The sequence below is a fragment of the Alligator mississippiensis genome, chromosome 2 (genome assembly GCF_030867095.1).
Source record: "Alligator mississippiensis isolate rAllMis1 chromosome 2, rAllMis1, whole genome shotgun sequence".
NCBI lineage: Eukaryota > Metazoa > Chordata > Crocodylia > Alligatoridae > Alligator > Alligator mississippiensis.
In genome coordinates, this window is record NC_081825.1 from 186,950,960 (window position 1) to 186,964,767 (window position 13,808).

At 45.0% G+C, this 13,808-nt stretch overlaps 1 protein-coding gene across 9 annotated transcripts in view; it reads left to right on the forward strand.

The window, feature by feature from the left end:
* Nucleotides 1-13,808, forward strand: part of BRSK2 (BR serine/threonine kinase 2) — a 490,223-nt gene that overhangs the window by 422,023 nt on the left and 54,392 nt on the right. For 5 of the 9 annotated variants that reach the window (XM_059722574.1, XM_059722576.1, XM_059722579.1 and 2 more), the window contains 4 exons: nucleotides 322-486; nucleotides 1,509-1,606; nucleotides 7,007-7,157; nucleotides 11,013-11,078. In XM_059722574.1, coding sequence (XP_059578557.1) covers nucleotides 322-486; nucleotides 1,509-1,606; nucleotides 7,007-7,157; nucleotides 11,013-11,078 — 480 coding nt within the window. The remainder of the gene's footprint in view (nucleotides 1-321; nucleotides 487-1,508; nucleotides 1,607-7,006; nucleotides 7,158-11,012; nucleotides 11,079-13,808) is intronic. The other 4 variants (XM_059722577.1, XM_059722575.1, XM_019477169.2 and 1 more) reach the window with 1 other exon arrangement.

The following is a 13,808-nucleotide window of genomic DNA, read 5'->3' on the forward strand; positions in this document are numbered from 1 at the left end:
AATCCTGAAATGATTTATAAGTTTATAGCATTAGAGCATTGAACAGCAGGTAGGTTATTGGGTCTATTGCTGGATGAGAATCTGACTGAATTTCTGACCAAGCATGGAAGTTTCTCATTAAGGGGCAATCCAGGATGATGCTAATTGCTCTCAGCTCCCACTGAATTTGGCCTGAAGAAAATACTTATCTGTTTTGCAAAGGCAAGCCTCTTAACAGGTTCTGACACTCTTGCTGCACAGCATGTCTCAAAGCAATGGGTATGTTTGTAATTCAATTCTTCTCTTTCCCCACTACCACTTCTTCTTTCATCTCACTTGCAGAGGGGGTAAGAACGAGCCAGAACCAGAGCAACCAGTTCCTCGAAAGGTCCAGATTCGATCTCTCCCTTCCCTGGAAGATATTGATCCAGATGTGTTAGATAGCATGCACTCATTAGGCTGCTTCCGTGACCGAAATAAACTCTTACAGGACTTGTTGTCAGAAGAGTAAGTGCTCACCGAGCTGTGACACTGGTTGGTGTCTGAGGGTTTGTATGCTCATGGGGTTAGAAATGGGTGACCAAATTCCATCTGATTCTGACTGAGAGCAGAATTCACAAGCTATATCACCACTACAAGACCAAGAGAGCACTGCCACGCAACTGGAAGTATGAACCATCCACAGTTTCTGCCCTGATTGAACAACAGTTGATTTCTTCTTCTACTTAAAAATAAAATTATGTAACTAAAAAAAAAAAAAAGAAGAAATAATGGGTTACCCACTCCTGCCACTTGAAATCAGTGGTAAGACCCTGTCCCATATAAGTAGAGACCAACAATCAGTTCCAGTTTCCAGTGTTCATTCGGAAATGAATAATGAGGGAGAAATAGGTGGAGGATGAGGTCTCTGCACACTTTTTAGAGCATAGGTCTTCCCCATCTCATAAATTACCATCATGTGGCACCCTCTGTACTCTAGAGCTCAGAGGCTAAAAGTCCAAGGAGTGATGAATTCTCTGTCTTGCTTCTAAGTGAGGATTGGCAAATGTTATCAGGGCAGCATGGGGTGTCTACAGCATATTATGCTGTGTCTGCATTCATGGGTAAATATTCGATCCCTCCCTTCCCTGGAAGATATTGATCCAGGATATGCTGAATCCAGAAACCCAATATGCTGTGTCTGCAGTCATGGGTAAATAAAGGGTTTTAGTCTCCCAAGCTCTGAGTCTTGACAGCTTTCCCAAGGGTCTGGCAGGCCCAAGGCAGCAGACTGGAAGCCAGGGGACCACCTTGGCTCAGATAGGCACCTGAGTGACCAAGTCATTCAGTCTACCCTGTGCCATGAAGGGATGAAGAGATAATGCCTCCTTTTCTCACAAGGATTTTGTGAGGATAAGATCCACTACAAGCTTATGCTGTGGTGATCAGCATGAGATAGATCATTAGCTTTGGGGTTACAGCATTTTTTTTCCTTCTTTTTTGGCTGCAACAAATTTGAAGCGTCCTTCATTTGTTTCTTTTTCTTTCAGAGAAAACCAAGAGAAAATGATTTATTTTCTTCTCCTGGATCGTAAAGAGAGGTATCCCAGTCATGAGGATGAGGACCTGCCCCCCAGGAATGAAATAGGTACTTTAAAGTTGACTCCAGGCACCTTTGACATGTTTCAGTCCATCCTTCCTAGCACTGTCCGCCCTTTGGCATTCTGCCTCCCATCCGCCCCTCGTTCCCCCCACTGAAATGGAAAATGACAGCGCTGAGGTTCTGTACAGCTCCAGCAGCTGCTGTACAAACCCTAAAGGCTCTCAGTTACACTAAGGATCTCTTACACTGGTGTTATACCAGCCCCAGGGCTGCCAGCATGGTAACCTTAATAACTAAATCTGGCCATCTCCACTGTTCAAGGTCAAACACAGCAGGACCAGGAGATAATCAGTAAGACATACGTTTTTCACTCTTTAATGGGTCTCTTAGACCCCAGTCTTGCAAAGGCTCAAGGGCACAATCACAGTGAGTTTTACATATGCAAGTATTTTTAGTGAAGTCATTGGATTGCCTGCGTATCTACAGCTAAACAAGTACCTAAGTCTTTGCAGCATATAAGTCTTCGAAGGAAATTACATCAATTGATATCAGGAAAAAAATATAAAAATTAAAAGAAGGTAAGACGAATAAAAATCTTTAAAAAATGGAAGCTTACTCTTAGCTACATAGCCAGTGATGAAACTGGGAAGATTACAAAACCGACAATTTTTTTTATGCATCAGCAAAACTTGAAATGTCATAACAGATGTGAAAATCTTAAAATATCTTAAATTTCAACCAGGTGTAGAAAAGGTTGGAAAAAAAGGGGGAGAAAATTAATCCTAATTTTTTCCTCTATTTATTTCTGTGAAAAATAAAATAGGTGTCATTGGCAAGTAGGGATTGTTGCATAGGTAGATATATAGACAAACACGCATATATGTAGTTGCACCCAAATGTTTCTCCTACACACCTTACTATCGTATATTAAAGCTAGTTGAGAAAGTTTTGGACAGTTTTATAAAATACCAATTTTTTTAAGTCATGTATTGCTGTAACACTGTAAGTCTCCTGCAAAATTAGCTATAAACCAGGACACTGTTATTCGTCACTGTTATTCACCGCGCAAAAACAAACTGAAAAGATGAGCCCTGCTTTCTGTTTCATTGGCAAGTCTGGAGTCTCCTCTGCCCTTCGGGGACATAAAGTGTTGAACTTTACACCTGCTGCTGCTCCAGGACTTGCGTTCTGGGCCACTGGCATGTCTAATATTGCAAAAATAAAATCTTGTATTTGGAGGAGAATAGGTAATGCTTTTCTGACAAGTTAGTTGTTAAAATTGAGACAATGCTAGCAGTGACCCCAGTGGAATGGGTTAGTGGGCAGAGTGCAGATCACATGATCAAAGATATCTAATACATCAGGTATCTTTGACAGATAATTTTGCAGCTCAGATGCTTTTACTGTCAAAAACTTTAACTGTAGTAGCTGAATCTTCAGCTTCATATGCACAAGTGAATGCAAAGCCATGCCCCAGATATATCATCTCTCTCTCCTCCCATATCCCAAATTATTTTCATGTGCTGATTCAAACTATTGTTCACCTGTGCTGGAATCTTCAGCACAGGGAAAAAAAGTGTTCCCCAGTAGAGTTAGATTAACTGTGGGCTGAAGATATCATTGTGCCACATCAGCACATTTTAGAATCCCTGAGCATTATTATTCAAGTGTTAGTAAGTTGTACTTCCTTTCCCACTGGAGGTTTCTACCTCCTCTGCTCCCAGCCATATCTCTGGGAACATGGGGCAAGGTTTAATTAAGAGCAATCATGTTTCTGATGAATATCTCATCATTAGCCATTAGCAATGGCCTTGCGTAATGATAGAAGAGCAGGGAAATGGTAATGGATTTAATAATAGTTGCTTTAAGAGACTGTATTCCTCAGAGATGCATGTTGCCTGAGCTTTGCCAAACAAAATTACACAGTCATATACTGAGCGCTCGCTCTTTCTTTGTGTAATAGAGTTTAGAAAGACTGGGTGCAAGCTGTAAGCCTAGGCTGACCTACCATTCATCCTCTCACAAGTTTCCTCCTTACCAACTTGCAAAATGCCACGTTACTAATGTTTCTGTCATTGGCTAATTGTGCTTCAACATCCTCCAGAGCTCATTTCTAATGCCCAGATTGCATTTAACTTGCACTACTTAATGCTCCATTTTATAAGTGTCACTCCAGCTGGATTTCCATTCTCTGATGCCTTCTGTTTTGATCCAGTTTGGTTCAAATCACCCCCTTCACCCTTGCCATTTAATCATACAGTGATTTTCCTCCTCTTCTGACTTCCTTTTTCTGCAGGGTTATTTCATAACTAGCAGGACTCGTGTTTCCAGGCCTAAGTAATTTTGGTGCTGACTCTTAAGGTTTTCATTTCCTCCCTTTTGACCTTCGATTCTTTCTAACTAACTCTCAGTTTTAAATCCCCCTTTCTATAGTTTGGTGTCCCCATAAGAGCCCCCGGTGCCAACCCCCTACTAAGGACATCAAACTTAATTATCTTCTGGTCACTATTACTCAATGGGCGCGTCTACACAAGATGATAAGTCACTGTAGCGACATGTTACAGTGACATTGCTTGTCACTATGGCAACATGGTGTCGACAGGCACAAACCACGATGCTGATGTTACGTCACCATAGCAATGAGCTGTGTCGCCGTAGCTCATCACTACGGCAACAATGAGTCTAAAAATAACTGTGTGCTGCCGGGACTGCACAGTACACAGTCCTGGGCACGTGTAGATGCACCCAATGACTCCGCTCCAGTTACGACTTGAAGAAGCTGCTGTGTGTTACACAGGACTAAGTTCAGAACAGCCTCTCATCTCGTGTTAGCTGTTTGAAGCAGCAGTCATTTAAAGGGTCAAGAAGTTATGTCCCTGAACCTTTTCCTGATGTGACATTTGACCATTTTATATGCCTGCACTTGAAGTCATCCATTATTACTGCGTTATTGGATTTGGCTGCTGCTTTGATTTCCCTTAACACTACATGCACAATATATTTCTTCTGATGTGGAGGTCCGTAATGTAATCCTGCTAGTATTTTCTGCTTCTTTTGTGACATATGAAAAAAAGTTTGAAAAGAACTTTTCCAGGGTTTGGCCGGAAGGCTGCAAGCAGCTGTGCCGGGCTCCGGAGCCCAGTCACCAGCTCTGTGCTGGGAGCGGGGAAGAGACCGGGGTTGCGCTGCCTCAGGCCCCTTCCCCACTGCCTGCTCCGAGACACGCGTGCATACACCAATACAGAGCTGATGCCGGGGCTCTGGAGCCTGGCACAGCTGTTTGCAGCCTCCCGGCTGCAGCTGGCCCCGGCTCTGGGGAGCTGCTGCCAGCCAGGAGCCCGGGCTGCTCCCAGCAGGCAGCTCGGATGCTGCAAGCCCTGCTGGGAGTAGCCTGGGCTCCGTCACTGGCAGCAGCTACCCAGAGTCGGGGCTGGCTATGGTGTGCCAAACAAAATGGCCTCATGTACCATGCTCGGCACACGTGCCGGGGGTTGCTGACCCCTGACTTACATCATAAGTAATGGCCTGACCACAATTTCATTCAATTAACAATGTGATAAAACCAAGAATAAGCAACCATGTTATTACACTAAATATGTGTAATAACTTTGTTGCTGGTTTCTTTCATGTCTTTAATTGAAGGTGTGGACAGTGCTTCCGGCCTCCAGACCATACTCCCATGTACTCAGGAAGCTGGGAGCACTGGTCAGCTGATCGGGGTTCCCAGCTTGGGGAACACAATGAGCTTCTCTGGCTGGGAGCCCTGATCAGTTGATGGAGCTCCCAGCTACAGAAGTGCAGGGTGTCCCCGCCTCCTCCTGCCATAGCTGAGTGCTCCAGTCATTGATCAGAGGGGGACACCATGCACCCCCACAGCTGGGATCCCCATCAGTGTTCAGAGCTCCCGGTAGCTAATTAGACAGCTAATTAGAGGTGTCAGCTGATTAGAGCTTTCAGCCATGGAAGTGCATGGTCCTGTCCCTCCACTTCTCCCCCAGAGCTGGGAGCTCTGACCAAGTGAGGGGACTCCCAGCCACAAGAGCAAAAATTGCTGGTGCAGGGAGATCCCAGGCTCCCCCTGCACTGGCAGTATGGCATGATGGGATCTGAAGCTGAATCCCACAATAGCACATCAGATCCCATCATCCCTTCTTTTTAATGTCTGTCAGTAGCCTAAGAGACCAGACATAATAGAGAGGTGAAACAAGTGGGTAGGAGCACAAGGGAAGAATGAAGTAGCAGAAAGAATAGGAGTATCACTATTGTCAGCAAAAATATATTGTGGCACTCAGAAAAAAGATGCCCTTTCCTGAAGGTGTCCGTTACAAGGGGCTTTAAATAGCCTAACATTGAGAAAATTGCTGCCCCTTTCTTCACTTCTTTTTGCTGATGTGATACCATTAGCAGAGGGATGGTCCAATGGTAGAGGCCACTAGTCTGCAGTTCAGTAGACCTGACTGCAGCTCTCTTTCCACTATGGATTTCCTGTGTGCTCTGACAGGTCATCTAAAGGCAAATTCTTAAGGGTATTCAGGTTCCTAAAGATGCTGATGTCAGTGGGATTTAGGTCCTTTTGAAAAACTCGCTAGGCCTTTGTATGTATCATTAGGAACCCAAAAGCCTTTAAAAATCCAGCCCTTAGTATTCTGTTTTTCCTTTTGTAAAATAAAGATAATAGCACCTCTTTACCTTGCAGAAGTATTGTGTGAAGACTCAATTACTATAGTAATAGAACCTACACGTCTACACTTTACTGCACAGCAGACTAATTTGCTGCACAGTGAAGTGTCACCTTCTACACATACATGGCAATTAGGATATAGTAGATTAATTTACTGCACTGCCAGATAGTCTTGTCAGATACAAGTGGTATCCAGCAGTGCAGTAAATTACTGTGCTTAAATGGACATGTAGATGGTGACGTTGGAATTAGTTTACTCCTGCTCAAATTGAGCCAGAGTATACTCAGTCACATTAATTGCACATGTAGACATGCACAGAGAGAAGTGTTTCATGACCTCTCCAGTTATCATCTAGAATAAACAAGACTTACACATCTAATGGAACAAGATGAGGGGAATCTTAAATTTTATTTTTGAAAGAGTGTTTTAGGCCTTTTCCATACATTAATAAAGAAGCATCGAGAGGGCACATTACACAGCAAAGTTGAGGTATAATTTTAGCTGTCCCAGGTAATTACAGCAGTAAAGGCTTTAGCATGCAATAGCAACCAGAACATATACACAGGGCTTCTGGAAGCCTTGAACTTTCTTTACTAGCACATACTAAAATCATGCACCATTCCATGTGCTTAAAGCACAGAGTAGTGAGAATATTGCAGACATGTGAGAGTAGATTGCTCAAGGGAAGTGTTGGATTTTGCCAGGCTGACATGTGCTGCAGGTCACAGTCAAATCTAGCTGACTGCATTCTTTCTTCATAAAGATCCCCCCAGGAAACGTGTGGACTCCCCGATGCTGAACAGACATGGGAAGCGGCGGCCAGAGAGGAAGTCGATGGAGGTTCTCAGTGTGACAGATGGCGGCTCCCCAGTCCCAGCTCGCAGAGCTATTGAAATGGCACAACATGGACAGAGGTAGGTGGTCCCCATAGCTAGGAGTGATGAACCCTGTCCTATTGCCTCCCTTAACTCCCCTATGTCCCCTATACACGGAGGAATTGCAGAAGCTTTTCTGTCCACATCAACAATCACAGCAACACCCAACAACACTCAAGAGGTAGTTAACCACCAGTGCCATGGTTACTCACGTGGCAGTAGAAATTCTTCCTGTAGCTGGAGGGGTCCTGTCTTTTCCTGCTTTTCACTCAGGATCCCAGACAGTTACAAGTGGTATCCAGCTTTCTCTGTCATTTATTGTTTAGCACATGTTTTGAGGACAGTGGGCAAGTATGATTCTAGATCTCTCAGATGTAGGGAAAATGTCACCATGTGGTGTTAAGGGAGCTGTAGGGGAAATGGGGTCCCTGTAACATGCATATTTGGGGTCTTCTAGTTGTAATGTCTCATGGATGAGGTTTCCACAGTCATTACACCAGGGCCGCATTAATGATAGGCAGAAGGAAGATGTGTGCATTGGGAAAGACACAGAGGTACATCACTTTTTATTAATAAACACTAGTCACACATGAAAATGGTCAGTGCTTTAAGTTGTAATTTGACATTTTGTGCCATGGACTTATCCCTCAGCTGTTTAGATCTTCTGGGAAAAGTCGTCTACTTCTAGAAATGCTTGTGTTGTCTGATGGATGGGTGAAGAGCATGAAATAAAGAAGTATAGGGGTCCTTAGAACTACCTCTGACTTGCTAGATAGCTGTGCCAGTATTTGCTAGGGTGAGGAGAACAATTTCCCAAGACCTGGTAGGACTTATTCACAGAGTCCTTGGCCAGGTATCTTTGAGACGCAGTATCTAAAAAGTTCCCCTGTTTAGGACAGGATGAATGCCAATTAGTCAAAAATGTTCTTTGTTATTTGTAGAGTATGTAGGGGAAATGGTGATTTCACAGAGGCCATCGAGATCAAAGGATGTAAGATGGAGACCAAGACTGAGCATTTATGGCAACACACAAATCAAATGCTATTCTCTCTCTACTGCTCCTGTAGTATGAAGTCATGCTACTGAGGAGGTTTGCTTGTAAGGGATGAGGCGCAACATGTGGACAATAGGAAGTAGACAGTTTGAGTTAGAGGTAACTGCATTGGCTTGTGGAGAGCATTTAACTAGGTGAAACAAAGAGGAATAGCCTGGTGACACCGACCAACTGAGCAAGTTGTTCAGCCAGCCTAGAGCTTCCTGTTTTGATCCTGATGATTTCTGATAGCTGGAACGCTCCCTCCCACCTCTCACCTTTGCTTTGTTATTCCATAGCAAGCTGCCAGGAAGCTGAACCAGACAGAGCTATCTATGTCTCTTGTTACGCTGAGTGCTTTATTTTTTTTGAATGTCTCATTCAGCCCTGCAAATGAAAAAAAAAAGTTGCAGTAGCAGCTGGTCAGCTGCAAAGGATGCAAAGAGAATGTCTCAGGCAATCCCAGAGAAAGAAGAGAGGAAAGCCTTGGCTTTATGTCAGTGAGGGATGACTCTAGGTTAAAGGGAGATGGGACACATGCCAAAGGGAGCATCAGGAGCAATCAAGAGGGTTACACTGGGGGCATGTGTGCCAAACAGTGTCAGCTGAAGTGGGATGTACAGTTTGGATCAAGGGCAGGGAACATGGACACATTGACATTATGAGGAATGAGACCCAGCTCAGTGGTGCTTGTTTTGGAAGGGGTTAAAAGGAAGGTGCTATTAGATTTCAGACTTGAGCTTTCATTACTCATACACAGTCTGCATCCACAGATGACAATGGCACAGCATGCGTTGCTGGCAGCATGATCATTTATAACATGAACTGGCTTCATTAACAAACGCCACCGCATGGGGAGTGTCTGGGGATGAGGCAGTGCTGTTGGGACACCATCTGTCAGGACAGTCAGCAACAAAGCAATGAGTGCCTTGCACCAAGGATCAGGCTTTTCAAGGCTAGATCTGTAGTATTCAGCAGCAAGTGACCCACTGAGAGTGGATTTTGCAGCATTGCATTTTAGGTCTGTGACTTTCAGAGAGTGATGCTGTCCTGGAAAATGACACTCACAATCTAGGAGGGTGGATAATCATGACTTCATGCCAGAGGGTGGTACAGTACTAGGAAGGTGGAGGGAGGGAACAGGAGACAGTTTCCTTTGTTAGAAATTAGAGACTATATAATCATTAGAAAATCTCTAGCCACTGCTTCCTTCACAAGCTAGCAGAAACGGTCCTTTCACTGCTCTCCTTGTGAGTTGTGTTTTAATCCTACTCCCGGCTCTCCCTGTAGTGAACAGTTGCTTATTTGCAGATAGGGGATGTGTATGATAACCTCCAGTTGTATGTGTCTGTATGGTGAACTGCACATCTTTCATCCAGCTCAGGGTCCCAGGAAGTTCTCATTTTGAAAATACGGCTTTTATGTCCTGCTGCAGAAGCCATTAAAGCTTGGAATAGAGAACTTGAATGCAACAGGCTGGGATGGGGCTTTCTGCTCTTAAGAAAAGTCCAACTTAGTGGACTAAGGAATAGTGGATAGAGTGGAGTCCTGTGCAACAAATGGCTTCCAGCTTATCCTCTAGCTGGCCCTCCACTTTCTTGAAACATTTGTTTTGGCCTCTCCAAGTCCTTTCCACTGTGTCTCTGACAGTAAATGCCCACTAAAGAGACACAACACCAACTCCATCTACATTTAGTAGTGAGGTTGGGTTGATTGTTGCTCAACATACTGCATGCCAGCTCAAGTATATTGGGTAGCCCTGAGCTTCTCCACTATGTATGTTCTTGCCTCCCCCACCAGTTAGGTTTCATGATATTTCCTAGAGATGTTTGGTGAGAGAGGATAGCACATGGAGCTGTTTAAAGCTAGCTGGTTTTGCACAGCTGGTTTTACACAGCTGGTTTGGCACTGGAGAGATGGCATCTTCCACTAGTTCAGCAGCTAGAATCTCTGCTGAGATTGCCAAGAGTTTGCAGCTGCAGGGTCCTGAGGTGGGAAGAATCCATCAAACTTCCTATGAGGGCTCCATTGACTATTCATATCCCTTCCATTCTTTTTTTTTTGTGAGTTACCAAAGTAGATAGTTTCCACCAAAACTAGTGGTAGAAACATTGTCTTCCAACACTACTGCCAGTGTTGGAAGACAGTATTTTGTAGAGCAGATTTACCCATGATACAGAGGTGTGTGGAATCCTGCTTCTCAGCTTCATGAATCAGGACCTAAGTTTGAGAAGCAGAACATGTCTTGTTGGAGAGAGGAATGGGATTGGCACTGGCAGGGGTGAGCTACGAAGAGGCAAAAATAAGAGAGCCCTTTCTCTTTAAGTAGACCTGCATGCTGTTTTGAATCTTTGCCCAGACTATGCTTAGTGTTAATGACTTCCAGGAAAGGCTTTCAGATTCCCAGCTGGGGTAAAGAAAGTTTTGCTATTTTCATATTCGGGCATTGTCCATCTCCCCTAGGAAATATAAGCAAGTGAACTCTACCTGAGGTCCTTAGTCCAACAAAGAGGATGTGTGTGTGTGTGCACATGTGTGTGTGCACACGCACACTGGGGAGGTCACAGACCACATGCGCTGGTAGCCTTTAGTGCTAGAGAATACTTATTCTGTGGGGGTCTGATCCTGCCATGTGCTTAAGGCCTCAATTCTTGTTAAAGTCAATGAGATGTTCAAGAAATGGTCAGGACCATGCAGGGTTGGCCCAGTGATCAAGAGCGGACAGAAAAGGTGTTCTGGAGCCGTGCTTACAAAAGAAAGGGTGGGTTGGGAGGGCTGGGAGTCAGGGACTGCTTCAGGTGGCTCTCATTGATGAATGTCCACATTAGTAACTCTGTTTTCTCACTTTGTTCCTGCCATAGTAAAACAATGTTCAGTAAAAGCCTGGATATCTCTGAAGCCAATCCCAAATTCAACAAAGAAGAAAGGTATAAACACTGACAATCTGTTCCTCTCCTCTACCTCACTGCTGAGACCTTAAAGATGCAGTACTTACCTTCTTCACATGGGGACAACTGCTGCTCATGCCCTAGAGAGAGCCAGGGGGGGTGGGCACCATTTTAGTTTTACTCTTTTAGGGTACAGTGCTGTATCTTTTCATGCAGACCATTCATCTGGGTCAATCACCAAATGCATCATGGACAGGCTGTGCCTGCAGTAGGATTTCCCCATAAACTTTTATGTGATTGCTATCTCTGATTCAGCACTCGTTCTCACACTGATACAGGGACCAGTGTAGAAAGGGCACTTGTGTTTTAATCACTGTATTGACTCAAGCTGCTGTATCAAGTGTGAGTTGCACTGTGCTTAGAAGGTCAGGAGCTGCCTGGTGCCTGGTCTAGACTGTGCTCCTTGCCATTACCAATGAGAGTGTGGCCCAACCAGTGGTAGGAATGGTAGGAAATGTTCAGATCAGTGTTTGTCAAGTAAGAGCTGGCTCTATAAGGCTAGTACTCACTAGAAAGCAAAATACAAAAAAGAATAGTTGCAGGCAAGGTATAATGATGACATATTAGACTCAGTGGTGGGGTAAGTAGTTGTGCGTAAGCAGGGAAGAGAAAATGAAATAGAGAGGCAGGGAGGAGGAGCAAAGAGTCAGCCAAATTAGAGGATATAAGAGGACATTTTTGGGTCAGTTTAAACTCTTTGGGTTTATGGTGATCTGTTCATAAATAGTGGTGGAACTCTTTCCTAGGGGTAGTGGCTGGCTACACCTAATGGGTAGCTCCCCACCACACTGTAGCCCTCATGTGCTATGGGCCTTTTCCCCAGCCTACTTATTCCCTGAACTAGTCTGGTGGTCTGTCTTTAAGGGGTTCCTTTCCCACACGTGCATGTCTTGTAGGAAAAGCGGAGGGAGAGAGGAAGCAAGAAGTCCATTCTAGTTATTCATCCCATATATTAATCGCTATCAGAGTCATACCGAATATTTATATTTTGCTGTATGTTTTAACGTATGGAGGTATTAACCCCGAAATTCACCGAGTTAAAGGGCCAGGTTAGCCAGTGCCGGAGTCCACAGCCAGGACAGAGGCTTCCCCATATCACCCATATGAGGGGGAGCTGAGTGCTCCTAGTGGACTCCAAGATGAACATGAGCCGGCAGTGTGACGAAGCCATCAGAAAAGCCAATGGCACTTTATCGTGCATCAGCAGATGCATGACGAATAGGTCCAGGGAGGTGATACTTCCCCTCTATAGGGCGTTGGTCAGACCGCAGTTGGAGTACTGCGTGCAATTCTGGGCGCCACGCTTCAAGAAGGATGCGGATAACCTGGAGAGGGTCCAGAGAAGGGCAACTCGTATGGTCAAGGGCCTGCAGACCAAGCCCTACGAGGAGAGACTAGAGAAGCTGGACCTTTTCAGCCTCCGCAAGAGAAGGTTGAGAGGCGACCTTGTGGCTGCCTATAAGTTCATCACAGGGGCACAGAAGGGAATTGGTGAGGATTTATTCACCAAGGCGCCCCCGGGGGTTACAAGAAACAATGGCCACAAGCTAGCAGAGAGCAGATTTAGACTGGACATTAGGAAGAACTTCTTCACAGTTCGAGTGGCCAAGGTCTGGAATGGGCTCCCAAGGGAGGTGGTGCTCTCCCCTACCCTGGGGGTCTTCAAGAGGAGGTTAGACGAGTATCTAGCTGGGGTCATCTAGACCCAGCACTCTTTCCTGCTTATGCAGGGGTCGGACTTGATGATCTATTGAGGTCCCTTCCGACCCTAACATCTATGAATCTATGAATCTGAGGATTCCTCAAGGCCCCACACGAGAACTGGAGAAGTCTCCTCCCCAGCACCCTTGAACTATAGCTAGGGACCTTTTTTGGAGACATTCAGCATTTGAGGCTGAAACTATCAGCCTTTTGCAGGCTGAGACAATCCAGTGTGCATACTGTTTAAATATGCAAGGGTGCCACAGTAAAAAAACAAAAAAACCAACAACAAAAAAACAGGCAGAAAGCACCAGGTTTGCCTGCAGATGAAGAGACAGCTCCAGGATCACTTGCTCTTAGGAGGTCCTCAAAGAAATGAGCATGGCACCCAAGATATTAGAAATTCATAAAAGCTTATTGCCAGGAAGTGGTCATGACATGTCACCACACAGTGTCCATTTGGTCACTGAGCTTCCCACTGCTGTTATCATGAGACAAAGACACTGTGTGTTTCCCACTGTAATCCCCTCACTGAAGCAGAAGGTGAGAGAGCTGAGTTCTTAAAAGTGTGGCCATTTCTTTTTTAGGCCTACCAAAAAGTATAGCTCTTCAACAGCACCTAGACCTCCCCCACAGGCAGAGAGAGGCCTTTCTATCTTGTTTGTGACCCAGTAAATGTCTGCCAGGACTTTCTGGCTCCATGCATTTCTTTTTGCATTTCTTCTGTAGCTGCTGCATCTGGGTGAAGCATGGAGAAATGAGTTCAGAGGCTGCTGGGGCAGTCCACTAAAAGCATAGCCTCACTTTTAGCTCCATTCTAGGGGAGATATTTTCAGAGGGCTGGAGACAGAGGGCCAGGTTACTGCCTGAGAGCCTCCACAGATCCCTGTTCTTGAACGGACTAAGGAGAGAGATGCTACAGGGAATAGAAATTTACTCCATGTCCGCTGATGGAGTGGGGAAGAATGGGCAGCAAAGAGAACCCCAGCAAAATGACTCTTCTAACTA